This window comes from Oculina patagonica, chromosome 12, assembly GCF_052425735.1.
Source record: "Oculina patagonica isolate OP01 chromosome 12, crgOcupat, whole genome shotgun sequence".
NCBI classification, from domain to species: domain Eukaryota; kingdom Metazoa; phylum Cnidaria; class Anthozoa; order Scleractinia; family Oculinidae; genus Oculina; species Oculina patagonica.
In genome coordinates, this window is record NC_135769.1 from 21,267,745 (window position 1) to 21,295,689 (window position 27,945).

General features: G+C 37.8%; 2 protein-coding genes across 3 annotated transcripts; one reads left to right on the top strand and one right to left on the bottom strand.

The window, feature by feature from the left end:
- On the bottom strand, window positions 1-4,068 carry LOC144633702 (mediator of RNA polymerase II transcription subunit 11-like). The gene is made up of 4 exons (XM_078492561.1): window positions 3,911-4,068; window positions 3,668-3,781; window positions 1,366-1,458; window positions 1-490 (listed from the first exon to the last, which is right to left on the bottom strand). Exons 1-4 carry the CDS (start codon window positions 3,956-3,958, stop codon window positions 395-397), a joined length of 351 nt encoding a protein of 116 aa, XP_078348687.1. The 5' UTR covers window positions 3,959-4,068; the 3' UTR covers window positions 1-394.
- LOC144633656 (protein CLEC16A-like) lies at window positions 4,040-27,788 on the top strand. Of its 2 annotated transcripts, XM_078492499.1 has the most exons (26): window positions 4,040-4,303; window positions 4,562-4,690; window positions 8,888-9,018; window positions 9,717-9,784; window positions 9,929-10,009; window positions 10,944-11,049; window positions 13,878-14,001; window positions 14,523-14,709; window positions 14,889-14,936; window positions 15,244-15,360; window positions 15,911-16,100; window positions 16,620-16,709; window positions 19,105-19,263; window positions 19,836-19,882; window positions 20,065-20,102; window positions 20,273-20,373; window positions 21,504-21,550; window positions 22,193-22,262; window positions 22,795-22,916; window positions 23,446-23,490; window positions 23,875-23,925; window positions 24,079-24,207; window positions 24,588-24,708; window positions 24,839-24,881; window positions 25,222-25,327; window positions 26,051-27,788. In XM_078492499.1, the coding sequence occupies exons 1-26, from the start codon at window positions 4,053-4,055 to the stop codon at window positions 27,026-27,028; spliced, it is 3,579 nt and encodes a 1,192-aa protein (XP_078348625.1). In that variant the 5' UTR covers window positions 4,040-4,052; the 3' UTR covers window positions 27,029-27,788. The 2 variants fall into 2 exon arrangements, with proteins under 2 accessions (XP_078348625.1, XP_078348626.1); XM_078492500.1 differs by lacking the exon at window positions 16,620-16,709.
- Window positions 27,789-27,945: the final 157 nt, after the last annotated feature.

A 27,945-nucleotide genomic window follows, 5' to 3' on the forward strand; every position in this document is an offset into this window, starting at 1 on the left:
AACAGCAAAAAAATGGATCATGTTTCTGAATAGGAATGACATTTATACTTTACGTATTTCAGATAAGGAATTTACTTTGGAGTTATCTGTGGTTTGAATGTTGTAGAGTTTGCCCTGATAATGTATATTAAGCAATGTTCAAAAAGTTATTAGAATTAACATTATAAACTGGTATTGTAACAAATTTTTCTGGTCTGGTGCATGACCGGTCAAAACGTCCGGCAAACCGAACGTTTGTCCGGACAAATTGCCATCTTGGCCGGACATTGTCCTTTGACCGGCCGTTATTTTGATCCCTGCAAGGGGTACAGTACTCTGACTGTACACTGCACCAGCACATGCAAATGGAAGCGAACAGGTCGTGCTATGTTAATTCGCTCTCTAAAGCCTCTTATCACTTCATTTCTGATGCTTGATGTGCCCCTTGTTGATGTATCTCTACCAGCTGATCTTTAATTGCTCTTGTCCTGCAGCGTAACAACTCAAAATCCTGTAAAGGGAGAAATAGTACTCTTTGATTATTGAAACTGAATGACTTCTAACTTCTCTAAATAAAGTGGTACTACAACAGGGGCGGATCAAGGATTTCAAAAGGGGGGGGGGGGGGGTGATGGATGGCAGACCATTAGGGCCTAACCCTAACCCTTACCCTAAACCCTAACCCTAACCCTAACCCTAAGTGGCGGCAGATGGCAAAACGTGGCGTAACAACAACCAGAAATGAGCAAGAGCTAATTTTTCTTTCTTTCTTTATTTTCTATTTCAAAGAAAGTGACATTTTGAAATTTTTTTACTGAAAAAAGAGGGGTGGATATCCACCCTATCCACCCGCCCTGTATCCACCCCCTGTACAATGTTAGGCATGATAAGTGAAAAGGTAACAGAAAATAATCATCTGCCTTACGACACCCAAAAAAATCTTGGCAGGGGGGGGGGGGGCTCTTCGATAGAAAATGATAACCCCCTCTGGCCTGACATACATTGTACTATTTGGTGGACCTGTTCAAGATATATTGATAGGCTCTTTACCTAAAAGACGGTTTTCCCTACCCTTTTCTATATGTATACTCCAACATGTGAAATCTCTACCCTACCTCCATACTAAAAAAAGACACTTCTTTTGGGCAGAGCCTCCCCCTATAGTCCAATATAGGGAGTACCCCCCCCCCCCTAAACTAAGCAGCTTCAGGATGAAAAGGTCAAGGATAATGCCAGGATTTCTAGGCCTAGATTTTGAACTTCTGCTTTATGGCCAGCTTGTTGACTTGGTATAACAAAATTCAGCTACAAAATCCTGTGACTTTAGGGGTTCTCCATGATGTCTTAATACGCAACCTGATATTTATTGTCTACTCTGTTTAATACCTTTTCAGCTCCATAAGTAGATCCTTCATGTGGCTGCCCAGTAGCAACTTGTGTAAGGTAGCCAATCTGCTCACTTAAGCCTTTCTCCACACCCTACATGGAAGAAATAACACATTGATTTTTTTTGGCAGAGATATGCAATGACATAAGTTGCAAACTGGATAATTTTTGGACAGTGAGTCTACATTTAATTCCACATGAGTGGTGAAAAAATGATTTTTTTTTAATCCAGTGACTACAGAATAAATATATGCCATTCAACAGTATAAACAATCCTTCTGTTCAAAACTTGTATGCTTGGTTAAACTGTTGCCATGGTGACTCTGCAGGGGGTCTTGCATTATGTCTTGCTTATTTTAGATTGTTTTCTTTTTTTATTGTAAAGCCACACGTCTGTTGTGACTAGCATCTTGCATCTTAATAAAGACTTCTACTAACATTGAAGGAGGTAGATGAGACACGTGACAGAAGCTGAAACTTCATGTCTAATGTATGAAGAGACCAGAAAAAATACCCTTTAGTTCCAGTTTTCACTGGACCATGAAAATTACAGCTTTTCACTACTGTTACCAGATTTTTAACCCGTTGAAAATTGTAACTGAATGTCATCATGTAATGTCTGTAACAAAAACGGTATTTTTTTTATATCCCAGGCACAGTTTTAATCTGTGGGTTATATTACTTCTGCTGCTCTTTTAGTTTGTTAACAGCTAACTTTCAGTCTTTCTTATTTTTCTTCAACTACCTTCTTTACTTAGAAAAACAGGTTGAAAGGTGTGTAATGTCCGTAACATATTGGGCATAACATTTTTGATGAATTAGAAACAAAAAAAAAATTGAATAAAGCATTAGATTAGCCCTAAACCAGCAAAATGCAACATTTTGATAGAAAAACCTTAATTCTTTGATGTTTTACTTGTTTTATAACTCAGAAGTGAATTACAGAAGTGTAACTGAAAAACTGGTACTTGAAGGCCAGTTAGTACTCCATGTCAGACCCCATGGAATGACACAAAATGCTTTTAATGTATTTATTCACTAGCACTTGACTAAATCCACAAATGTGTGCTGTTATTTTAGACAAATAGTTGATTGGAGCACAAATAAACCAAAAGGACTGTACAAAAAAGTTTTAAATATCAAATTTTGAGTGTCAAATTCAGAGACTGTAATGTCCATAACGCTGCATGTAATGTCTGTAACATCGCACTTTCGCATACCAATAAAAGTACAAAAAACCTAGTGGAAATTCATGACATGTTTGAAAAACTTTGACTTCCTACCAATCATAAAAAAAAATACTTGTTGACAAAAACTCCTCACAAATCACAGGAATTTAGCTTTAAAAGTCAGAATTAAAATTGAAGGTTGCTTTAGTTGTTATGTCTGTAACAGATCTTTCAATTAAAATAATTAGCATCTAAAAATAGTAACTCCTATTTTAACCCTGCCAAGGAAGAGAGGGGACTCCAAGGTACAGTGTATTTAACAATGAACAGCAAAACCATGCATGCCCTGTGCAGAGCAGAAGTCCAAACTTAAAAAATGTCATCTGATTGTACTGTCCGTAACGGTGGACATGCAAGGGGTAAAGAATATAGACTTTCCAGGAGCCATTGTGTGCTGGCCTAAAGGCATTGGATCATATGCCAACTCAAAAGTCCAAAACTGTTACTTGCTTAGTACATGAGACAGTTGATTAACCTGCATTAAGACTATTTTTGCGCTTTTGTTATCAAGTTACATAACTCTTTGCCTTAAACTGGTGGCATGGATAAAATTCACGTCTAGTCCTGAGCCAATGGATAGGACTTTCATTTGAACACGGAGTCTGCAGGGAAAAGAACTTGACTTTTGAACAACTGGAGCTTGGTATGTAGTAATCTGTTTTTGCTGGGCTGTGCACTAGTTATTGTTGGGGAGGGGCCTGGGGATAGTGGGCTCCCTCCTTATTTATTTTTTTTATTTTATGACTCCTCTGCTAAAAATTTTCAAGGGGTACACACACAAAAATAGGGCTCCCCTTAGGTTCAAGGTATGGATCCACTACTGTGCTGCCAATGACAGTTAGAATAATGCTTGCAAAAAGGGGGAGGGGCAAAGGGAAGTTAAAAGTTATCAGCTTCTAAGGCAATTTTCAACAGAAAGGGGTGGGGGGGGGGGGCGGGCATGTTCCCTCAGCACCTTCCTATATTGACTATATTCACTGCTGTATACCAACCATTACACATAGCAGTTACAAATGTCTTGGACATTTTTGCATAAGGTTTAAGCTTATTAATTTCTAAGTTTATTTTTATACCTCTAAAGACTTTAGAAACTTGGTGGCTGTTGAGTTGATACGGTCCTCTGAAGGCGCATCTTTTGACGACTCCTCTAAGGATTCTCCTGCACTTCTTATAACCTTTACTATATCCTAGAAGGTAACAATATTAATAGTAACTTTTCAACTTGATGTTGTGTGCAGACCGTGTTATCAAGCATGCTCTTGGAATAATCGCGCAAACAATTATCAAAATTACATGAACGAAAGAATTAAACAAACCTTTTCAATCTCTTCTAACTGCTTTAGACGATCACCTGACTGGGACATAGTTCAGCTAATGGTGATCTAAATCAAAATAGGCACAGTACAAAGTTCTGAAACCAAATGAACGAGAAGCGAACAAAAATAAAAGTGCCCCCACATGTCACGTCATGTAACAATACACCAATTTTCAGCTGGCCAATCGCGGTTTCATCACGTGACGTGGACGGTCGAGAATCAAACATGTCTGCCTTCAGTTTCGAACCAGATAGTGAGTGGTGTGTCCTGCCTTTTTGTTGACAGTTTACGCTCCGCCAGCAAGCTGGACGGCGAAATGTTTCAGCGTCAGAAGAACTGGATATCTGACGTACTGTGGAAACCGAAAAAGGCTCATTCTCTTGAGCAATTAAGGTGAGGTAAAACTGTAATGTTTTGAACATTTGTCTTCTGCCTTCAGCTGTGTCGTGTTTGCATTGCAATTCGACTGAATACACAAGCAGTGAAGTGTTTATATTGATAAGTAATTTATACTGTGCGTCTCTTCAGACAAGAGTTATATTCCTGTGTTACCCTGTCTAAATTCAAGTTGCAGTATTGGAAGGTTTACTGTCCAAAAACAGTCATTCTTACAAGTTTACTTATTAAATTAAATGATTTGTTGTCATTCAGGTATCTGCATTATGTCCTTACTAAGAATTCGACCGTGAATGAGACTAACAGAGGATTACTTGTTGAAACGTTGCGTTCCATTGCGGAGATTCTCATCTGGGGAGATCAAAATGACAGCAGAGTATTCGAGTAAGATTCTCTACTAGATTTATTTACGTTTTGTTTATGAACTTGCATACATGTACAGTGTAATTACAATATAATGTAGTGACTGATTGGGAAATAGATTGCTCAACACACTACAGATATGTGCACATTGTAGATAGCTTAATTAAGGGTAGTCTTGGTGGTTTTTTGGCACTAAGAATAGTTCTTACAGCATGTCCACTTTGTTTAAAAAAATAATAATTACTTTCTTGTTAAGTGTTTTGAAGCTTACATGTTTATTACATGCATATAGTAGGATCAGAAACCCATAAGGGTTGAAACGTGTAACTCCCTATGATTCTCATGGTACAAAGCGTTTGAACATTCGTTTCCATTAAGTACCATATTTGGAAAATCAGGCGAAAAAATTAACCAATCAAAATTGCAACATTTGGATTAAATTCAGCGCGCGCTAACTCGCGCTCGATGGCGTATGAACAAGCTTGATTAAATAAAATTAAATTTGGTCAAATTCTCCTGTTTTATCGTCGTTAAGTAGTCTGTAGAACTTCACTTGGATACACTTAACTAATTTCTTTAGTTCCTGTAAGAAATTTACGTCTTTAGGTCGGAATCTAAGTTACTAACCAAAAACCGAAAATGCTGTTGCGTGTCCCATTACGTGTGTAAAGCATTCGCGTACAAACTCTTCGTGTTTCCAAGTATGGTACTTGGCAAAACTGAATATTCAAACGCTGTGAATGCGCGTTACACGTTTCAACCCTTATGGGTTTCTGGTAGGATATATGTTGCAGTTAATTTTTGATCTCAGTTAATTTTTTATTTTAACTAGTTAGTTTTTTCTTACTAGTTGATATTTTAACTAGTTAAATAATGGGGTAAGGGTTAAGGGATCATATATTTTAAAAAAATAGTGGTTCACCCAACGTTTCCTATGTGGCAAAGTGGATAAGGGGTTGGACAGCAAATCCAGAGGTTGAGGGTTCAAATCCAGTGCAGGTTAGTAAAAAAGAAAAAAATAAATTATAGTACTTAGGAGAGGGGGATAATAGCAGATAGTAGGGGAGGGTTAGTAAGGATGGGGGGGGTATGAGATATCAAGGGAGGGGAGGTGTTCTACTTTTTCTACTTATTAACCTAGAATAAAAAAAAACTAGTTAGAAAAAAACTAACTAGTTAAAATAAAAAATTAACTGAGATCAAAAATTAACTGCAACAGATACATGATGATTTTGTGGTTGAATTTTGGTTTTGGTTTGGATATTTTATTTAAACCAGAATGATTTTTATTTTTATTTTAGATTGTGATAATGAATGTGATACAGAGCTAAAAGAAATAATCAAAGAGGTCTATGAGCTACTCGTGAATGCGTTAGATATATTTGAATCGTTCCTTTAAACAGTATAGTATCGATGGAAAATATTCATTATAGGGATTATTAATAATAATCAACTTTATTTAAAGACAGGACGCTTAGGTATAAGAATTACTTTTTCATCATTTTTAATTGCTTAGCAAACCGATGGCGCAGTGGTACAGCTCTGCGTTCTAAAGTGGGTGACCCGGGATCGACTCTCGTACCCTGGCTAAAATTCTTTTTTCCTCCTTATTTTTTTTCCACGGATATTATATACATATCTGTCTTGTATAAAGTTTCGATACTCTTTTACTGATTATCCTTTAATAAATCGTGCCGTGCTCAAACCTTCCAGTCTTTTAATAACACATACATAAAGTCACTGGTCATCGTTTCCGAATGTTCGCGATTATTATATGTGAAAAGGCAATATTTCATCGTTTGGGAAACGATTGTTTCTCATTTACAGGGGTGAAGTATTTTCTACACTTATTTCTTTGAAATGATACCTTTGCAAAGCTGTATTTTTATTCACAGCCGAGGGAAACGCAATTTAGAAAGCTAAGCGCCTGTGAGCATACCTAATTTGCATAATGTTAACAACGATGGATGGAAGGATGGACAGATGGCTCAACTTTCCCCACTATACTCGTTCATTATGCATTCACGAGTAAAAACCAAACTGTCTTGAAAATATTCAAATCAAAAACAAATTTAAACCACAACACACGTAGCATGTGCCTGAGCTTACATTTACATGAAAGTACCTGTAATATTGTGGGAACTCTGTGATGCTGTCTCCTCAATGTGAGGGTTGGGCGCTTATTCGAGGCTGGGCACTTTAGTTATTAAATTATCCTACCTTCACGGTGGGCGCTTATTTGTGTTGCGTGCTAAGTCAAGTCTGGACGCTTAATTAAATAAATACAGTATATTCTATTTCTTCAGGCTATCAATTCTTCAGTAGATACATGCACATGTATAAAAACCCACCAGGAAAGGCAAAAACCAGTATTTTATTATGGGGCTATCCTATAGAAACAATTGTTTGAATTGCTTCTATTTGATAGTCACAGAATAAAATGCAAAGGGACCAAGTGAAGAAAGAATATTGTCTTAGTAATTGATAATTAACAATTATTCACCAAAGTGGAGGTGAATAGTTAACAATTATCCTGCGAAATCGCGCGGAATATCGCCTGATACTTAGCCGACGAGGCCGTAGGCCGAGTTGGCTAAAATCAGACGATATTCCGCAAGATTGAGCAGGATAATTGTTTTATTATTCAACAAATTGTCAACGAAACACATTTTGCAGATAGAAAAACTGTAATTATGCAGCACTTTACAAGATTTCGGACGAATCTTCGCAACCTACGTATATCGCAGGATATCTGCTATGTATGGATGACAGATAACGTTAACATTTTGACCATATATGGGCAGCGCGCGCATGTGTTGAATAATAATGGTTAATATCCACCACATTCATTGACACTGAGGTGAATAATTGTTTTAGTATATACCGCACAAGTTGAATAGCTAGAGGACCAAAACATCACTTTCGGTAAACAAAGCGACGTGCAAAGGTGGTTTGTTTCTCTTTAGCTGCTTAGAGGTGAATAGTACTTTGCTAATCACCTCCGAGTTAACCAATCAGCGTGCACAAAAAAAGAATATTCACTTGTGTGGTATATACTAAAATTATATATTTTTTGACAATATTAAAGAAATATTTAATGGTTATCATTTTTAGTGAGATTTTTTTTTAGTTATGACTTAAAAGATTGATACTGAGTGAAAGTTAAAAGTAAATGAAATGTATGGACATTGTAGTTTCTAAAACCAACTGTGGTTGAAATTCAATTTTTATATCTTGAACTTGCATTTTACATGTACTTATACACATGTACATGTAAGGTGTTTGTTGTGAATAATTCAAAAAGTAAATGGACTTTTTGAAATATTAATAAAAATTGGTGGCAATGTAATTAGCATATATTTCAAATGTAACATAGTTCCAATGTACATGTGACATTTATGACCTTACTCAAACTGGGTGTAAGGTTGAACAATGAAAACACATATAATTAGGCATCACACTGAAAAAATGGATTATGACCTTATCCCAAACCACATCAAAATTCCAGAAAAAACGTCAACAGTGGGCAAGAATGCCTTTTTGTGGAAGTTCTGTAATAAACATATACATTTCCCATAGATTCAGTACCTTTAGCAGCATCCCTGAGGAAAGGCAGCAAATTAATAAGAACTGTAAATTATGCATGCAAACCACACTCTGATGAAGGCATCAGAGGGTTGCTGAAAATTAATGTTTTATATGTTTTTATAAAAATCAATTTAAATTTACGGTTCTAGATCACATTCAAAAAAGTTTTAATTGAAACATGTAAGTAACATATGGCTTTTTGGTTAAAATAATTTATATAGTCACTGAACCATTGTACCTGTCTTTTTTTTTTTTTTTACATATTACATGCAAACAATAGGCCATTAGTTCAGCCTGTAATATGATACATACAATTTGAATAATAAGGTTCAATCATGTAATTGCTGGGTAAACAAGCAAATAATATTTTTGTTTTGAAAAATTTGACTGTCTATATATATTTTTGTTCACTGTAGAATGTCTGGTCAGTGTGTACGTGGTTACAAAATTTAGTCCCACTGGGACTAAAAAATGTGTCGGTGATTGATTCAGGCAGTCATATCTTTGTCACATTTCAACCAAACCTTTATATTTTTCATTATTGAATATTAATTTCTTTTCTCTCTTAAACATTTTTTACTTTACTAAGTCATTAACACACTTTATACAATCATGTACTTTGTTGTTTAGTTTCTTTCTGGAGAAGAGCATGTTGATGTACTTTTTAAAGATGATGAGTCAGAAGTCCAATCAGATTTGTGTTCAACTGCTACAGACTCTGAGCATTCTGTTTGAAAACATCAGGAATGAGACTTCATTATGTGAGTGTACAAAATGACTTTTGTCATTATCTTATTTGTTATTGAGGTAAATGTCAAGTTACCACATTTATGCTAAGGACAAGCTAAAAGGATAAGTGTAAAAAGGGAAGCCTAGAGCCAAGTGTCCTATACTTGCCGGAGCTTATCCCGGTTTCTGTAGCATTAAGCGGCGAGGAATATTTCTATTCCCCCCTGAATGGGACACTAGTCCATCGCATGGTACTCCCCAGCATTATGACGCCGGTACCCATTATACACCTGGGTGGAGAGAGGTACTATGAAAGTTAAGTGTCTTGCCCAAGAAGACAACACAATGACCCCGGCCAGGCCTCAAACCTGGACTGCTCGATCCAGAGTCAAGCACACTAACCGTTAGGCCACTGCATCTCCCACAAGAAAAAAGGATAGTGTAAAATCCCAAAGTGAGCTTATTTTCCATTATTCTGAAATGACTTTTATATGTCGAACATTTTTTTTAAATAGAAATTTACATTTCAAAATTCTAGAGATACAAATTATGTGTAAACTTAATGACTAATTTGTGTCCTTAGTGAGTACATGTAAATGAACATGTATTTATGAGAGAGGAAATAAAGTCTATGTATGTATGTATTAATTTTATCCATTATTTTTTAACATAAGTACTTTAACTACCGGTATTGGTAGTATGTTAATCAAGTTGCTTCTTTTCTTTCCAGATTATTTGCTATCAAATAACAGTGTCAATTCCATTATTATTCACAAGTTTGACTTTTCTGATGAAGAGGTAACTAAAGATATCTGTTGTACATACCTGTAATTTCAAAAACTGGTTTAGCAGATGAGTAAATCTGGAAAGAGGCACTGTACATGTATGTGTGTTTCATTCTAAAATTGCCCAATTGCAATGGTCTGTTTTTGTTGTTCTCAGGTATTGGCATACTACATTTCATTTCTGAAGACATTATCTCTCAAGCTGAACAAACATACAGTGCACTTTTTCTTCAACGAGGTGAGAATCTTTATTTCAAAGTTTGAAATAATAAGTCTCCTTATTAATTAATGTTTTAATAAAATATATTATTATTTTTACCATAGGTTGCCTATGTAGCAGGTGCCCAAGTAATACCGGGTAACAAATATATATTGAGACAACTTTCATAAAATCTTTAACTTGGTAGTTAATCATGACAAATCAAACAGGTCTCAGAATTTTTTATCCCAAAAGAATTCTCCAGAATTTCCTTCCCTTGGGCTGGATCCAAGTGATGCAGGGTAGTTCCAGTTAGGGGCTCACAGTCTTTGGAACAAATGCTTATCTTAAAAAAATACATGTACTCTCTAAAACTTATTTCTATTTTCGTCTGGCAAATAAAAAATGGTTGGTTGCAGGGATGTCGCTAAGGGTCGGCTGCCAGCTTATTTCACCGGCTAAAAGAGAACTTAATTCCGGCCAACTTGAAACATGAAAACAAAGACTTACTAGGTAAACCTTTAGAGCTATCAAGAACAGATAAACCTGCTGGGCTTGTTAACGAGCAGGCTTAGGGTCACATTTTCACATTTTGCATTTTATATTTACACTTTTTTATATTATTATTATTATTATTATTATTATTATTATTATTATTATTATTATTTATTTTTCTCGAAGATATTAGCTACTAACAATATAAATATTATATTTAAAGCTACTCTAAAATTCGAGTGAAAATAAAGTCTATGTATGTATGTATGTTTCTTAGCTACACCCCTGTGGTTCGAATAGTATCCCATGATGCATTTCGTTTCATCTTATATTATCAATGCGTACATGACCTAATCAGTATTGTTCAGCTCTCGCGAAGTGAGAACAAGCGTTCGCCATGGCGTGTTGCTGGACTAGTTTTCCTTCAATTATTATTGTTCATACATGTCTAACACTTTTGTATTGTCTTGTTGTTCAGCACAAGAATGATTTCCCCTTGTACACTGAAGCCATCAAATTCTTCAACCATTCTGAGAGTATGGTTAGAATAGCAGTCAGGACTCTAACCTTGAATGTCTATAGAGGTGAATACTGTTTCAGATAACATGATACGAGTGGCTGACCTGTAACGGGTATTTCCAAATACCGTAAAATTCCGGTTATAAGCCCCCCCCACTTATAAGCCGCCCCCCCCCCCCCCCCCCCGGTTATAGGCCCATCTACTTGGAAACAAAAAAATACATCCGATTATAAGCCCCCCCGGATATAAGCCCCCCTCTACTGGATGACAGTACTGAACAGGGCTAAATGTTGCTTTATTATGCGTTTTTAACTTAAAAACGTATTTCGATCAAAACTCCTGTGGCTCTTTTCGAAACGTTTTTTTTATTCCGCTTATAAGCCCTCCCGGATATAAGCCCCTCCGTTTATAAGCCCACCCAAAACCCCTTACGAAGTTGTATAAGCCCAGGGCTTATAACCGGAATTCTACAGTACCCATACAGATTGGAATATTGAATACAGTAAAAACCTGTGAGTAAGAACCTATTATTTTTCAAGTTAGCCTTAACAGGTTCTTACATAAAGGGTTATTAACAAAAGTTTAGGCTAATTAGGGTCTTAAAAGGTTCTTTATTTCTGAAGAAAAAATTAAAATTTTGTTATAGAGATTTTAGTGGTATTCGGCCTATCCCTTGTACAAAATTTGCATACCACATAAGTGCTTATGTAAAATGAAGCACTAATCATTAAGAATGTATATATATATGACATGATATACATGCACAGTAATGCTTTGTCCAAACTTAAATCCCTAATAAAAGTAAAAATTTTTAATAAATTTTAGAAAATAGGAACCTGTTTCCAAATTTGAGGCTAAAAAGGTTCTTATCAAAATGGTATCTACATGTAACTTGCAAACTTTAGCCTAACAGGTTCTTAAATGTTAGGTTCTTACTCTCGGGTTTTTCCTGTTTATTGGACTTGTGAAATGCATAATTATGTAATTATTGTTGTTTTTAAGTTTCAAAACAGTAATTTGATGAAATCAATGGGTCCCATTCTGTATCCAAATTGATCATAGAGTGCCTACTCTGTACTGGAATAGAATACAGTCGAAGCTCTCTTAACGGACACTCTCGTAAGCGGACAGCTCTACTTACGGCCGCCTTGTTTGAAACCCCGTTTTAACTCCCATACAAAGTCTGTATTTTTACATTCTCGTAAGCGGACATTCCGGTAAGCGGCCGCGGACACTTTCACAGATTACGACTTAGACTTTTTCTTTGTTTTTAAGCTCCGATAAGTGGACACCCCAAAGAAAATCCTATAAAAAACCTCTATATCTTGTTTTTATCAGTCAATTCCACATCGCCGTTCGTCACAATGATTTTACAGTAATTACAGTACCATATTTCAGCGTTTGTTTTGTCATCATCCACGTCCGTCCAGTTATTGTTAGCTGGGCAAGCTCCCGTAAGCGGCCATCCATCCCCTACACCACTAGTGGCCGCTTACGAGAACCATTCTCGTAAGCGGCCAGCTCCAGTTATGCACACTTTTTTCGCGTCCCGAGGGTGTCCGCTTACAAGAGCTTTGACTGTAGTGCGTTTCATGGAATTTTACAATTACAATAGCAGCAACTGCAATAATTATATTTATTATAATTATTGCAATTACGGCTGTTGTATATGTACAGTCATACACTTGTTACCTAAACTAATAAGGTCAACAAAAGAAAGCCACGGTCATGTGCAGAACAGTAATAAAACAAAATTAATATTACATGCATCAAGGAGGCAAGTGTGGCCGAGCGGTTTAGGGCACTGATGTTGTTAACCGGGGGCCCCCGGTTCAAGACCTGCTTCTACCACTAAATCCTCGGTCGCGCTTTGTATATTATAGCCAACTGGTCTGCCTTCTGCCAGTTGAGATTTTTAACCATGTTATGTTCATTTTAAATGTTTGTTTCCTCTGTTTCAGTGGCTTGCCTGTAAACTAGCTATCTCGAAGCATGACCACTATAAACAACATTATTTTACATTTTTTTATTTTATTTTACATTATCCTAACAAGGTCAGAAGAGTAATTATCTGCTGGCAGCTAGGAAGTTACATGTACATTGAGCGCTATGATCATGCCTAAAAATATTTTCACTGACAACAGAATGTTATCACTGCAAAGCTGTGCTCTTAGAATAATATTGCAAGTTGCCCAGAGGCTCTTATATGTAAGAAATCTTGGGTGCCAAGCTCTTAAAGGGACTGTGTCACGGATTTTAACTGATTTTTGAGCCACCAAAATTTATATTTGCGTCGCAAGAAACCTAAAAGTAATAGTCCATTTTTACTAAAAAATGCTATACTATTAGAGCACTGAAACTATTAACGAGCATCTCTGGCTGTGGATGGCTTAGATGGAAACGGATTGCAATTTGAAAAAGTTAGGCAAATGTTTTCATATTGTTTCAGCACGTCTTTGAAATATCGATATTGATAGCTGTAGCTTGATTTCTATCCACAAATTAAGGTTATATAATTTCCTTTAGATGTTCAAAAGGTAATGTTTATTTAGGGTTTTCTTCCCCACCACTAATTCATTTACAGTTTAGTTAAAAAATCTGCGAAATCCCTGTGACATACTGTAGTCCCTTTAAAAGCTTTCATGATAGCAAAGTTATACTAGTCGCCCAAAGGCAAAAGTAAGTCACCTGTGTCACCCGGGCTCTGCTAGAGCACACCTATGCACTGGTTATTACCAGAATTCCCCCTTCCCAATTATGGTAACAATTAACTTGAACAAAAAGTGTCACGTTTCTCAGTTTATTGTTTTTCTATTAAGGAGACAATGAACTGCTTTTCCTGGTAACTGTTGTGTCTTTTAGTAACAACTGTCAATTTGCATTTTATTATAGTTGGAGATAAGAACATGCTTAATTTTATTCGTGACAAGACAGCAGATCCATACTTTTGGAACCTGGTGTGGTTTATTGGCAATCATGCCATTGAACTCGATAACTGCGTCCTCAAAGAGTCTCAGTAAGCAAAAACATGCATTATCTTGTGTGTAGTTTAAAGGAGAATCACATGTACAGTGTGTGTAATCTCACAAGTCTTCTTCTATAATAATAGTTTTCTAAGGTAGAGAAATGTCAAGCAATTAATAATATTTAAAAAAAAACTGAGAACAAAACATGTATGGTTACCCGTTTTTGTGCCAACCATGACATATCTACATTCTTTAACTTAAAATGATAAAGACATTAGGGAGTCCTCTTGACTGGCCAATATTGGTTTATCTTGTGAACTCATTTGGTCATCTTTGATGACCTTTGAAAAATAATACTATTGTTGGGACACCTCTGGAAATGTGTAGATCTTTGGCTCGTAATTTGGAAATCTTAAGACCAACTTTGGTTGGTTCTTGAGTAATCTTGATTGATTCTTTTTTGGATGATTTTAGCCTTGATGAACAAACATTAAATGTAAGTTCATAGTGTTTAACATTTTTAAGGCTAGATCGTTTCTAACAATGTCATTATTCCTCTGTTCATATTTAGCCACCTGAAGTGTGACAGGCTGAAGGACTTGGTTGCAGAACATTTAGATCATCTACACTACCTTCATGACATCCTATCACTCAACATCAAAGATGTGAATGTAGTGTTAACTGGACATTTCATCAACCGTCTATTAATTCCTTTGTACATTTACTCCCTGGTACACAAAAGACCTGATATGGAACAGGTAAAGAAGAGCTGTGTACCTACTTGTATAGTGTACACGTAATAATTTTAAATCGTTGTCAGTTACTTTGATTAGTGATAGTGTTTTATCATATTGATTAAATTTAAAACCCCTAATCAAGGTTTATTCCACCGTTGCTAAGTTATCCCACAGTAATGTTCTATATTCCTTCTTTATAGGAAACTCCTCGACTTGGTGTGATGGTTGCCCTTTTCCTTCTTTCTCAAGTAAGTATATATTAGCAAGTTGAAGCTGTAAATTTGTTGTATGAGATTGAAAATGGAAAAGTTGACCGACATGCCCTTATATTGAAGGCTGAACATATTCAATATTATTTTGTATGTCTGGTTGCATGGTGTAGTCAAAATTTGGATTTGCTAGCCTAATCCAGAAGCAAGAGTCTGCATCTCAGTCTGAATAATTTATAAATATTTTGTTGCACCCTTGAGCTGTGTAATGTTCCTCTCAGTCACCCACTATTGTGAGCATTTGTGGCATGCGCATGAATATTTGCCGGCTTCTTCTTCTTTTCAGATACTTTTGATCATGTCTCATCCCCCACTGGTCTCTAGCCTGGTTGATGTGCTTGTTAATGGTGATGAGGTTGCCTCAGGGGGCACCCCTGAAGATTCTCCTTTACCTCTTAGAAAGGTGAGTTGTTGTTGTTCACTGTGGTATAAGTACCGGTATTTTTTCTCATGATAACAACATAGTTTTGAACTTTGTCTCCTAATAATTATTATTTACTTGAGATGACATGTGTTGACTACATGTAACTGGCTTAATTTGTTGATGAGGATGAGCAGGAGAATGAGATGGACAGCAATGATCGTGATAAACTAGGATTACGGTCTTGAAAATGGGAGGCATGGTGGCATAATGGTTAGTGCACTGGACTCTGGATCGAGCAGTCCGGGTCTGAGCCCTGGCCGGGGCACTGCGTTGTGTTCTTAGGCAAGACACTTTTACTCTCATAGTGCCTCTCTCGACCCAAGTGTGCATGTATAAATGGGTATGCCAGAGGGTAACCCTGCGATGGACTTCAGTGTAGCATCCCCTCCAGGGGGGAGAAGAAATACTCCTAGCCACTTTATGCTACAAAAACCGAGCTAAGCTTTGGTCTAATGAGCCACTTGGCTTTACCTTTACCTTTTTGTGGTCTTGGATAAAGGGCTAACAAAGTGAAACTTAATTTTTACAGGCATGTTCCCTTAGCGGTTCAGCTGCAAGTGTTAGAACTTTTCAAAGACCTGAAGAAACGTTAGAAGAGTCTCTAGTTGCCCGTGGAGTGAATACAGAGGGGTACTCTTTCCTTGGAAGGACGTCGTCTTTGGGGCCTCTGTCCAGAGGACGATCACTGCATGTGGCAAACTCCAAGTTTTATGTTAAAGGTATGATTCCATCTTAAAAAAAGTGCAGGACAGTACCCTCTGTACATGTTAAAGAGACATCCTCAGTGCTATTTGGATGTAATTATTGTTATTAATAATATGGGTTGATGTTTATAAACTATTTTAATTAAATTTACTTAAAGAAGCTTACTAATAACATAATACTAACGGTGCATAATGCTCTAATGTTTAAACTTTTTAATGCATCTTTAGTGCTGTTTTTTAAAAAGACTGCTGCTTATGTTAAAAACATTTTAATGTACTAAATTTATGTCTACACTGAGTAATTTATCTTTTTAAACCAATAATATAAATGACTAACATAAGTTATTGTAACTGGGCATATAATGCTTTTGGATTACATGTAATTGCATACTCTGGTGATCTCCTAATAACTACGCATGAAGTTTTTGCATCTACGGTTGTATATTCCTGGCTTGCTTTTCATTCAGAAATTCTGTAAAATACAAGGTTGTGGCATTTTCTTAAATCTTATTTGGCAAATTACTCTTACACCAGACAACAACAGGAAAGAGGGTGATGAGATAGAGCTTATTCCTAGCAAAGAAAGAACAAGTGCTGGGAAGAGAAGTACTCCTAAAAAAGATGGTAGGTATACACCCTTTTAATAAGTCGAGTTGCCATTTTGAATTTTTATTTTTCCGCGAATGACGTCATTAATAAAATATTCAAAATGACACCTTGGCTTACAGGGATCCATATTCCCAGTCGTCCGGTCGTCCGAGACGACTAAAAAATCGTATGGACGACCAAACGATTGCATAAACTCGTCCGCTGGACGACTTAAGTTTGACTTAATGAAAAAAAAAAAAACAATTATTAAGTTTTCTTTTGAGTTACTTGCGTTCTGACCACTTGTCATCCATTCATAACTTTTCGAAAACAGAAAATAATTTGCAACTTTCTGTTGCGATAAAATCATAATTTTGGCCGCCATCTTGGCTGATGCGGTATTTTCCATCAATGAAATCATTGCAGGCTCAATTTTCAAGCTGTCAACCGCTGATATTTTGTACTGCAGCTGCATCCGCGAAAACACGAGGCGATCGCATCAGCTGATGTTCTGATCAAAATTTGCCGATATCTTGGTGTGGCACCGCCAGCAAAGAAGAAAAAGCAATGTTAACACTTCAGAAAAACAAACCAAATATGAATAAGAAGAGCAAAAGCGTTATTTTCTTCCGTTGTGGCAGTCGAAGAGGCCCTGGCTTTCATTTGTGCCTGCATCATACGCTTCCGTCAACATCACAAGCCGCTTGGGGGCGTGATGTTTTGTGAAATTTGTAAGCCGGCAGCCAAGGTAGACAAGTAAAGAGTCTCATTAACAAATACTTGTGAATCAAACTTTATTATAACAGATTCGTTGTCTTGTAGATTTCATGTATACACAGTGTTATGTACATACATGTGATAATAACAAAAAAGTCAACTTTTCATTTACTTGTTGTACGGTCGCCATTCTTCACTTTTGAACGGGCAAGTAAAATTTTGCCAGGGCAAGTAAGTCATCTTGCATACTTGCCCGGCTGACGACTTGGAGAAAAAACGAATATGGATCCCTGGGCTTATTACAATGGTAGATACTTCATTTTAATACGTCGAGGCGCAGATTAATATTTCATTAACAACGTCATTCGCGGAAAGTTAATATTCAAAATGGTGTCTCGACTTATTAAAATGGTGTATAAGTGAAACAAAACTTGGTGGATGAATTTCTGAAGAAGATAGATTTGTAACAATTATTATTATTAATAAAAATACAAGTAATATTGTGTTGTTCCAGAAAATATTCCATACCTCCCCCATGGAAAGTCTTTTGGTTTGAAGCCCCCTCCCCTCTGGAAATTCTGGGTTTTGAGACCTCCCACCCCCTGAGAATTTCCAACTGTCCTCTGTGTGCTGGGTATAGATAATATTATTTGCTGGAAACCACATGTTATTTAACCACTGGTTGGTGCTTTGTGGGTGATGTGGCTGTTTTGGTGTTTGTGGGCACTGTCAATGTTATGGGCTTAGTGGTGGTTGTGACCGTTACAGGCACAATCTTTGCATTGCCCACAACCACTACAACACTCGATCATAACACCTACATGTACATGTAGCCGTCTGGCTATCCTGCATATGTATTTGGAGACTGAGACATGTACCGCATTTATACACAGTAGTTGATAAGTGCTTGCAAATCCTGAATTAATTATTCTTATCATTATAACCAAAATAGATACTTATTGACTGAAATGAAGTCTTAAATCATTAACTCTTGTGACGTTTTAATGATTGTAAGTAAAACTTAATATTAATAATGACAAATCAAATAATGACAATAATGACAAATCAAATAATTATCAGGCATTAAACCTCTAAACATGTACATTGTACATAACTTAAAATTATGTAGGCACAATAAAACTAAATCTTAAAACGTTAGCAAATTACTTTCGATGAAATACTGAGGCTAGCCAAACGCAGGGTCTATAACATAATTTGATAATAAACGTTTTCTGTGAACAATCTTTACTTGAAAAAATTGTTTTGGTGAATGTAGAGTTGGCTACTTTACACTGTGACTTGCAGTGTTCACCTGATGTGCCCTATGAGAAGCCATTGAGTCTCCTATCAGCCATAAACCTAATGGTAAGCACTTTGAACTCCACATCAAAGGGTCGTGGTTGGAGTCCTGGCCAGAGTGGTTGTATTGTGTTCTTGGACAAGACTTTTTACTCTCACAATGCCTTTCTCCACCCAAGATCATGAATGGGTATCCACAATGTTGGGACAACCTGACATAATGCTCACTGGCAGGCATTCAAAGGGTGGGGGGAGAGGGAGAGGGGAAAATCGCACTTCCCCTTTTCCTTGCCTTTGAATGCCTGCTTTGCAAGCTTAATGCTACCTGAGTTCAGTTACAATATTTTAAAAGACTCAACCTTACCTGTGCCTAATGAGAGATTGCAACAGTTCTCACTGTATGTTCTTATTCCAGCTGACTTGAGTCCTGTCCAGGTTCCTCTCATTCAGACTCCACTGGGACAGAATGATAGCGAGTCTGACACAGACTCGTCTTCTGGTTTTTCCACTCCTGTTGCCACGTCTGGTGAAAGTACCAAGGAAGAAACTACAACGGAAAAACGTCCAACAAACAGTAAGCTACATTGATTGCATAATTATTCTGAAATTTTTAATGATAATGAGTAATTTGCATTTTTGTATTTGACTTTATTTCAACACACAAAGCGACGCATAGCAAAAATAGTTAAAGATGACAGTATACATGTAGGAGGTGGCATTTGAAAGGAATACCATAAGACTTATAGCGTGTCATAAAACCAAAACCAAAGTTATCACTCTGGCCAATTACAAAGGACACAGACAATCCAGTGAACCAGTCAAAACTGAAACAAATACTTGTAGATGGCGCAAAGCATGAAAATGATATGTGAGTGGTTTTGGTTTTATTTCTGAATGGCTGAGAAGGTGGCAGGAGTTTCTTAAGCCAATAAGTAAGTATAGCAGTGCAAAACCAAAGCAAACGCAAATCACTCAAGTGAAAATCGCTCTAATTTTAGATTTCCTCATTAGAGTATTGTGACAACAATTGCTAGGAATTATGGAAATACTATGGCCAAAGCGAAAAGAACTTATGGTGCAAAGATTGATCTACAGTACTCATATTCAATGCCTATAGTGTGATATATTTTTCATTTCTTGTTGTAGTTCAAACTACAGTGCCGGTTGAAAAAGACCTAACTGAAGAGATAAAGGTATAATTTGTGATTAATTGTTGTCTTGAAAGTGATGTTTGTAGCGAGTGAAGCAAGCTTAAAGTCAACTGCAGAGTGCAGGAAAAAAAAACAGCCATCTGTGGACTATTTATAACCTGATGACTTGAACTCAAACTTTGCATTTTTGAAAATTAATAATAATCGTTTCCTTTTCATTATAGAGCGTTATTCAAAGACCCAAAGAATTCCACCGTGACAGGTAAACAGACCTCTGCAGTTTAATTCTCCTTACTCGCTGTTTGTTATTTCTTTCAGTACTAGTTGGGAGAAATCCAAGATTGATATACTCATTAAGAGTTGTCCTCCATGTAATTGCTGTTGTGTGAAATACTTATCAGTGCTTGTATATTTTTTATTTCCGATATTTAGTATGTTTCTCGAAGCAATCCATGAGAGTCTAGACTGTAGCAATAATGACGAAGAGGCGCTGTTTGCGATCTGCCTGCTGTGTGCAGCCATTAGAAACAATGGTAAGTAGATGATGTTACTTTCCTAGTTTCCCTTACTTTAATTATGTGGCATACGGCTTTTGGAACAAATACACTTAAGCTGTCAACCATCCCACAGCTTCGTGAGGACTGAACAGGAAAAATTCCAGGCCTCGCTGCGTATCCAGACCTTCAGGTTAGTGGGGGGCCCCGATTATCCAGAACCTGGAATAAGAAGGGGGGGGGGGGGTGTTTGTAAAGTAATATGAAGTTTATATGCAAAAGGAGCGGGTATCATGGACTGGACAAACACCTGGTTAAAAAATGTACCGAGTGATGAGGTAACTTTTAAACACCTTGGTCACATTGATTAAATTTGCGCGCAACTCGGCGCAAGTTTTTCACCGTTTGGCCACCCAACGCAGGTTGATCACATGTCATTCGTTTTCATTTTGGTCACATTTCGATTACCTTGAAATGGCTTTTTGTTTGTAACTTGCGAGTACATTTGCGCGTCTGTTTGGCTACCCAACACAAGTCTGTACGCAAATTCAACTTACGACAGGACTACTTGCGCATACGTTTGTCCAGGCCTCAATACCGATACATTTTTTTATCTGTCATTCATGATTAATTTCATCATCATCATAAACTTCATTTTATCTCGAATTTCAGAGTAGCTTGACAAGCTAATATTTCCGGGAACAAAGTATTTGATAACGGAAAATTAAAAGTAGAAATTGCTATTTACATATTTACAATTGACTTATATTAACTAATTATAAAATTGTCATTTACATGTTTCATGAATTGTCTTTGCTGATGTGCTTTTGAAATCTGAGAAGTTACATAACCTTATAAAATTGGGTAGAGAATTCCATTCTTATTTTGCCAGATGAGTATAGGATTGGAGACCAAAAGTTGTAGTTTTCGGTTTGGGCATTTCCAGTATATAGTTTCCACGCAGGTTGTATGAAGAAGTACGGAACGAGAACATGTTTCTCATATAGGCCGGATAGCTATTGAAAAATAGACTTTTGTACAAGATAGTAAGGAATTTACAGATGCGTTGATCATGAAGTTGGAGACAGTTTACCCTGTAACAACTAGCACCAAAAGAAATGAATACAATCAGTCAGGGGAATTTTGATATAAGTACGTTTCTTTCCTAGGTGTGGATAAAAACTTACTCGAATCAATAGGACTTTCCTCAGCTAAGGTTTGTATTAGCAGTGTACAAATTTAGTACAGATACAGTAAAAATCATAAAACCGTGAACACTTTTATTGAAATTGTTGGAGAAAACCATCGAATGATAGCTCAAAATAGCAGAAAATGGTAAAACATGGACAGTAATGGAGTCAAAAGTTTTTGGAACAGTTTGACAACTAGTTTCACGGCTTTTGTATTTTCACTGTAAACCTCCGCTCACGGACACCTCACGGTACGGACACTTAGTAATGGTCCAAGCCATATACAAACACTACATTTTAACCTGCCTTATGCAGACACCTCTCTTAAGTGAACACTAAGTCGTTGTCCCAGCCACACACAAACACTACAAGCTCCCATAAGCGGACACCTCTCCGTAGTGGACACTTACGGGAGGTTCCAGTGTACATGTTTTAATATAATACATCGCTGTTCTAGGAATAATAAACCTTTTGTGTGTGTGCTTTTCATGTACGTGAAAGAGTACCTTTACAGTAATGCGATTTTCAAAACGCATGTGATTAGAAAAACAATTTATAATCGTTCGGTTTCAGCTGTGTTTGTTTCTGTTCGTTAGTCAGGTCTGTGGTGAGTGTTCTCTAATATTACTGCTACCAATTCTGATAGCGGTTCTTTTTTATTGTTTTAGAGGAAAGTCCCGTACAACGAGAAATTAGTAGAAAACCTTATTAGAGTGCTGGAGCTTGGTTATCGAAATGGTAAGCATACTTACAATTTTACTCCAGGGATTTCTACTCAGTGGAATGTGTCTTTTTCAGGTGTTGTAAAGGGTTAAGCCAGGTTTACACGAGCATTTTTTGTAATAATTTTTATGTGACAACTATATTTGATCGTGTAGATGACACAACAATTATTTGTTGGCAGTTCAAAATTTAGTGCGCGAGTAGTGACCTTGAACAGCGGAGATACACACAGAGATATGTGCGCACAGTGCTCAGGGAGAGATTGGGGACCACATATGCCGACGCAATATTTGCCACACTTTATGCGACAAGTTGTCAACACGAGCATTTTTTTTATGTGACAACTTTTATTTGTCACATAAAAGCTAACACTCCAGCTTCTCAGTAAATATTTTTGTCACATAAACATAAGCCAATTTTCCTTGTCTACACGAGCAAATAAAAATTGTCAAATAAAAATTGCTCGTGTAAACTGGCCTTTAAAGAGAGACGTTAGGGAACTTCATGCTGGCTATCAGCTGACAAGTGCCTTTTAATTTTTTTCCAGGGAGTCAAGTGCGCGTGGTAACACTGGAAATGTTAATTTTACTGCTCAAGGAGCTGATCGTGTACACAGAGGATAACACTAGATGTAGCTACCTTGATGACAGACACCTAGCACTCATCGAGGTAAAGAAAAACCTCTGGCACACAGGGTAGCTTTGCGTTTTATGAGCTCTGTATTTGAGTAAAACCAACTAGGGCAAAAGTCTCTGATCAATCAGAGGAAACGTACCTTTGTATCAGCCAATCAGGCGCAAAGCCAAAACCAATCGTGACTTGGCTTACGCGTTTTCCCGCGCTTGGCACCGGTTGCTCGTTTTCCCGTGCATGGCACCAGCTGCTCGTTTTCCCGCGCTTGGCACCGGTTGCCCGTTTTCCCGCGCTTGGCAAGGGTTGCTCGTTTTCCCGTGCATGGCACCAGTTGATCGTTTTCCCGCGCTAGGTGCAGGTTGCTTGTTTTCCGCGCTTGGCACCGGGTGCTTGTTTTCCCGTGCATGTCACCAGTTGCTCGTTTTCCCGCGCTTGGCACCAGTTGCTCGTTTGCCCGTGCTTGGCGCCTCCTGCATGTTTGTGCTTCCGACAGTCATCAGAAAAGTGCTCAAGCTAACAAACAGCAAGTTTAATTAATGTAAACCCTCTTTTGTTTGTTTTACAGAACGTACGCGAGGCCAGCACGTTGCAGTTAAGGCATTATTACAAGGTATACATAATGCCGTTAATTTGTTTTCTTTCTTTTTCTTCTATTTGTAACGTTGAACATAAACTACACGCGCTAGACACTTTACTCTACCTACACTTGCAAACAGAGAAATACCCAGCCTTTGTTGTTGTGTTGTGTAGAGTACTTAGGCTAGACCCTTATAACTTCATTCACTTGACCACACTCCACTCAAGTGAATCGTTAGAGCAACTTGACAAAATTCTAGGGGTGGAGAAGGGGTAAACTTCGATAGGCTATTATTCTTTTCAGGTGGGAGTAGCAATAAGCCTAATAACTTCGTGGTGCCAAAGATTGGAGCAGACTTCACTTTATATTACTTATTTTTCCAAGCGTTAAAACAAATGTGTTTTTTTTTTTCAACAGGAAGATGAAATTTTCCTGGACATGTTTGAAGATGAGTACCGACAAACAAAGGTATGATTTTAAACTCTACGAGTCATTTGTTTGGATGAATGTAGAGGGACAAATCAGTTTGAGAAATTAATAATACTGTATCACGGGAAGATGGTAATTTGTTTTAATTCTGAGAAGTTAAGTGTTGAACTAAGTGTTACTGTCTGATGTTAGGTGAAGCCGCCCAACTTGCAACATTTGATGATGGATGCCACGCTGCTCCTTCCACTCACGGGCACACCGCTGACCGGAATTGAGTTTTACAAGCGTCTGCCCTGTGGAGAAGTGGAACATACTCGAAGGGTAAGTCCAGTGTCAATTTGTCTGTTCTTGTTTGCTTGACGTACCATTAACAATGCGTACCTTTACCAAGCTCATCCTCGTTTCCAAGGTCTCACCACCTGAAAAGGAAGTTGTAAACTGGGGCGACAATTTTTCGGTTCAAGTTCTCTTGAGTCCAATTTCTGTCAAATTTTCAGTCCTAATCCAAATACTTAAACAAATGTGATACATCTTAGAATCGCCCTGAATTATGCTAAGAATAAGTGGTCTTTGCTTTTCTTTTCTTCCTTCATTTATTTTTTTTTTTTTGCGTGAGGCAGAACTTACCCCCAAACGCTCTGTTATCTTATTGAAGGTAGTTTTAGTTCAAACATACCTGTAGCCAATTTGTTTGATTTCAGGCGATTCGTGTGTTTCTGCTGATGAGAGACCTTTGTCTGGCATTGCTGGGGCAGACCGAACAACAACTGCCTCTATCAAAAGTAGAAAACTCTGTCCATTTGGAAGACGTCCTGGACCTAAGTAAGTTCAACAGAAAATGAGCTAGTCCATTTGACTGTCATTGCAAAGACGTAAATGCTCTCTTTGAAACTAAAGAGTAACATTGCATGGACAGTTGTAGCTAACACCACAATTTTGTTTCGGTTTTCAGATAACAGTGACTTGATAGCTTGCACAGTGAAGACAGAAGACAAGTATGTTTCGTGTTTTACCTGTATACATTTTGTCTCTTGTATAAACTATAGATGTTAGAATGTATCTACGGGGTTAGCCTGCGGATGTATCTTTTTGTTATGACGGAACGCTCGTAATAGTAGTTCGAAACGAGAAAAGGATGTTTTATTCAAAGGGTTATCCAGTAGTAGCTACGCTATTTCCGTAGTTGATCATGATGTTGTTAGAAATGGCCATTTCCACAAGAGTTTTCGTTCCTGTCCTGTTATAACATTTCCTTTGCCACTTATTTGCTTCAGTCCCAGAGGTTTGTATAGTGTGAGAACGTAATTTGATTGTTGTGATGTGATTGTTTCTCAGACAGCAGCGCCGTTTCCTTGTCATAGACGAAGCTCAGTTTATACTCGTGGAACCAGACACAACCAAGTTAGGTTGGGGCGTGGTCAAGTTTGTTGCAAGGCTTCAGGTAACAAACCTGTCACGTTATGTTATGTTAAACTGTTTTTTTTAAGCATTTAATACTTATGAAGTTTGCCAGAACACTTCTCGATTAGGACCCTTTGATCGAATAAACAGTCTCACACTCGTTTGCTGCCAACATTTATTCTGCTTCACGAATAGGAATCTTGCAAATGTTCTGCTTTTTGTTGCGTCCGGATCGGTCATGGTTGACGCATTACAAAAGTTTATTAAAAAATGCAACGGTCATGACTTAAAAAAAACTACTGTCAACGTTTCATACAAGAGTTTCTTTGAGAGTTAGCAATGTTTATAAACTTACTTTATAACGTCGGCAAACCAAAAGTACAGGTAGCATTTGCCAGTGAACGGTTTAAGAGTTTTGTTGGAATCGCAGTGCACGCCAACTTAATGACAGCCAAATGATAGCTGTCGGTGTGACAACAGTAGCTGGTTTCGCTTGACTGTCGACCTTAGACAACAGTTTCTTTAGAAACTAACTTTTCCCATCAACGAACTTAGCAACAAACTAAGGGAAGCTTACCTGAAAATGAACCAAGTGCTATATGAACTTGGACATCGACCCAACACCAGTTTCTTTAGAAACTAACTTTCCCCATATGTGCTTCTTAAGGGTACATCAAGAGTCCTTTCTTCTTGCTAATTGACAGTCTTCTCATCTTTATGACTCAAGTGCAATGTAATTTACATACTTTCTTTTGGGTGTTAGGATGTGGAGACGGCCCCTGATAAGGAAGACAGTCGCTCACTATTCATCACCATCCACCAGCCCAGCTCAGTTCGAAGCCTCACCAAGGTTCGCTACCGGCCTATCCTGTCTGCTAAATTCATATTTGATGATTATATCCGCTGCATGTCTGCTAAGCAGCGCCTGCAGAGGCGGCGTACAATGCTCAGACAACATAAACTACACTGCATAGCACAGCTGTTAGAGCTGCCAGCCATGGCCTCTCCTCCGTCCCATTATTACTCTATTACCCCGCCGGCTTACGTGAATCTGGGCCCAGGACAGCTTGAGTCGCCAACAGACTCCCAAACAACTGAGCCCGCGGACGAAGGATTTGATCGGCACGCGCAGCATCAAGCGCACGCGCAATCATCTAGTGATACGTCACAGGATTCAGTCCAGGCCTCGCTCGCCACAGCCATGGCCACACCCGAGCAGTGTTTGTCTCCTATTCATGCGCAGGGGCGACGCACGACTTCGCAAGCTGAGGCGCTAGCTAGCGTACTAGAACAGTCACCTCCGGCTAACAGCACGACCAAACAACGGACTACGTCGATAGAAGAAGCGACGGAAGCCATAGAGATGGAGCTTACTAACTCTGTAGTTCAATCTGCCAAAGGAAATGATTCCACTGGCGAGTCCACTCCTGTAGAGCGCCGGTCTCGCTCACATTCCATGGAAAATCTTCCACATTCAACTGCCAGGAGAAATCCAGTATCGCTCTCAGCCCCTGCCACTCCCCGTGGGGACAGGCGCTCCTGTCCGGCTATTAAACTCGATGACGTAGACAGTTTAGTAAAGTCAAACACTCAGAACTCCATGTCTGAGCCTGCAATATTTTTCTCCGGTCAGTGGGATTCCCCTCCCGCGCCAGCTAATAAACCTGTGGAGAGAAAACCGAAAAAGACTGGAAACAAAAAAGGTGCGCAACGAGGCAAAGGAAGGCAACGAAAGAGATAAACATTTATTAATGATTAAAATACTATTAGTAATAAGCTTTAATTCTTAGTAATTATTTCGTCACGTTGACGTCGTGAACGGAGAAAAGTCCCACTTTTCGGAAAATACCAATGATATTTATATGAAGTATACAGTGTACCAAAATGGAAGTTCTTATCACGAGAAAAATGAAATTATTTGTTTTTAAATCGACTTTAAAAACCTTATAGGTAGATACTAATTAGTTCATCCTTTTATCGAAGGACTAATTATCACTGGTCAGAAATCTTGACCAAGGGCCGATTGCTCCCAAGACGATTAATAAGAAATGTACGAGACGGGTGAGGAGAATTTGGTGCTGGATCTAGATTCGTTCGACAGGAATGTACAAAAAATTCATGTTGCGGGAAATTTGTGTGGTTTTTTAAGTGGGAACAAATATCACGCGCATTTTGTGAAAGTTCACACAAACAAATAAATTTTGACAAAATGCAAATGAAATAATTTCATAACTTCACAACTGTTCATTTGATGAAATACGACTTTAAAAGAAGAGTTTTGGGACCAAATGGGTTCGTTTTATTGGCCTGCACCTGTGTGGACAAATTTGTTTAGAGATTATGCTATTTCCACAAGTAAAAAAAATTAGGATAATAGAAAAAAACAGAAGGTACACTTGAAAGCGAAAGCCTATGATGAATACATGCACAATAGATTAAGATATTATATTAAAGAAAGGAAAAAAACAACTGAATCAACACAAAACAGCTTATTTATGACAAGATCTCTTTACGCTACGAACATTTCCGAAGACTCGTCAAGTTTCCCGACGTAGTGCCGAAGATTTGCCGATTAGTGAAAATGCTAAATTGTCATCAACCTTTCAAACCTGCAGTTAGACTCTCCTACAATGTTATACAGTCGAAGCTCTCGTAAGC

Excerpts from the sequence above, each read along its gene's own strand:
- LOC144633702 (XM_078492561.1), bottom strand. The coding sequence starts at position 3,958 with ATGTCCCAGTCAGGTGATCGTCTAAAGCAGTTAGAAGAGATTGAAAAG. Across the intron at positions 1,459-3,667 it reads AGTTTCTAAAGTCTTTAGAG|GGTGTGGAGAAAGGCTTAAG; the intron begins GTATAAAAATAA and ends TCTTCCATGTAG. Across the intron at positions 491-1,365 it reads CTACTTATGGAGCTGAAAAG|GATTTTGAGTTGTTACGCTG; the intron begins GTATTAAACAGA and ends CTCCCTTTACAG.
- LOC144633656 (XM_078492499.1), top strand. The coding sequence starts at position 4,053 with ATGTCACGTCATGTAACAATACACCAATTTTCAGCTGGCCAATCGCGG. Across the intron at positions 9,019-9,716 it reads CAGGAATGAGACTTCATTAT|ATTATTTGCTATCAAATAAC; the intron begins GTGAGTGTACAA and ends TTTTCTTTCCAG. Across the intron at positions 19,264-19,835 it reads GGAAAAACGTCCAACAAACA|TTCAAACTACAGTGCCGGTT; the intron begins GTAAGCTACATT and ends TTCTTGTTGTAG.